This window comes from Bison bison, unplaced genomic scaffold, assembly GCF_000754665.1.
Source record: "Bison bison bison isolate TAMUID 2011002044 unplaced genomic scaffold, Bison_UMD1.0 scf7180017864180, whole genome shotgun sequence".
In the NCBI taxonomy this organism is placed as follows: Eukaryota; Metazoa; Chordata; class Mammalia; order Artiodactyla; family Bovidae; genus Bison; species Bison bison.
The window spans coordinates 1,232,862-1,233,928 of NW_011494752.1; the positions used below are offsets into that span (position 1 = coordinate 1,232,862).

The 1,067-nt window shown below is 50.1% G+C and overlaps 1 protein-coding gene across 1 annotated transcript in view; it reads left to right on the plus strand.

Annotated features, from left to right (window-relative positions):
* NT5C3B (5'-nucleotidase, cytosolic IIIB) overlaps window positions 1-1,067 on the plus strand; it is an 8,291-nt gene that overhangs the window by 3,487 nt on the left and 3,737 nt on the right. Inside the window, exons 5-6 of the mRNA XM_010842536.1 lie at window positions 180-265; window positions 781-870. Of these exons, the coding sequence (XP_010840838.1) occupies window positions 180-265; window positions 781-870 (176 nt within the window). The remainder of the gene's footprint in view (window positions 1-179; window positions 266-780; window positions 871-1,067) is intronic.

A 1,067-nucleotide genomic window follows, 5' to 3' on the forward strand; every position in this document is an offset into this window, starting at 1 on the left:
GGGGGGTGGGGGTGGGGCTGGAATACAGGATGACCAGCTCTGAAGCTCCTGTGACTCCCTTATATGAATTGCATCTTCTGGGTGACTGGTGATTTTTTTTCTCATGTGGGACTGTAGGACTCTGCTGGGGAAAACTTGATGTAGACTGATGACTTTTCTCTTCATTTTGGATGTCACAGCTCAAAGCGCTTTTTCACCATTATTACCCAATTGAGATTGACCCACACCGGACCATCAAAGAGAAGTTACCTCACATGGTAGAATGGTAAGTGCCAGTAGTGGTGAATGATGGCTTGGTCTGGCTTTGAAATCAGATGCAGGCTCCTTTACCTTACTGAATGCTCAACCGAATGCCACACTCCCAGCTATTAGAACAGATTGTCCAGACACAGACAGGTCACTCATGGCTGCTGCTGGATGAAGTAGGGGGCTCACTGAGAATCCTTGGAGTAAACTAGAAGCCCTTTAGTTTGGGGGATAAGCCCCTTAGTGCTTTGGGGCAATAACCCGCCTCAGAAAAACCAGTATCACTGGACAGAGCCCCAGAGAAAGGGTTCAGAAGAACTTTGGCATCAGCAGCAACTCACCCAGCTGTGGTCTGCAGTGTTGCTGTCTCACCCCCCTCCTTTAGGGACAACCAGGGTCCCGCAGGAAGTGGCTCCGAGGAAAAGGATGAGGCCTCCACTGCCAACACTTCCAAAGGGGATTCAGGCCTGCGATGGGAAAGGGCATTTTACTTAGTGGTTTGAGTTTAGGGTTTTGTGGGGTGTCTCTCTCCAGGTGGACCAAAGCACATGACCTCCTGTGTCAACAGAAGATTCAGAAGTTTCAGATAGCCCAGGTGGTAAGAGAGTCCAATGCAATGCTCAGGTGAGCTGCCTGCTCCGGAAAATGCTTCTGCCAGACTGGAATGGGTTTGCTCACAAAGCGAGGCTGGAAGGGAGTTGAAGAGGAGTCGCTGGAAGAGTCAGAAGGGACCTAGCACCATGAGTAGCTGCATGAGGAAAAGGTCTTGTTTTTCCTCTCTGGACTCAGCCAGAGAATTTTCTGTGCTTGGGTGTGTCCGA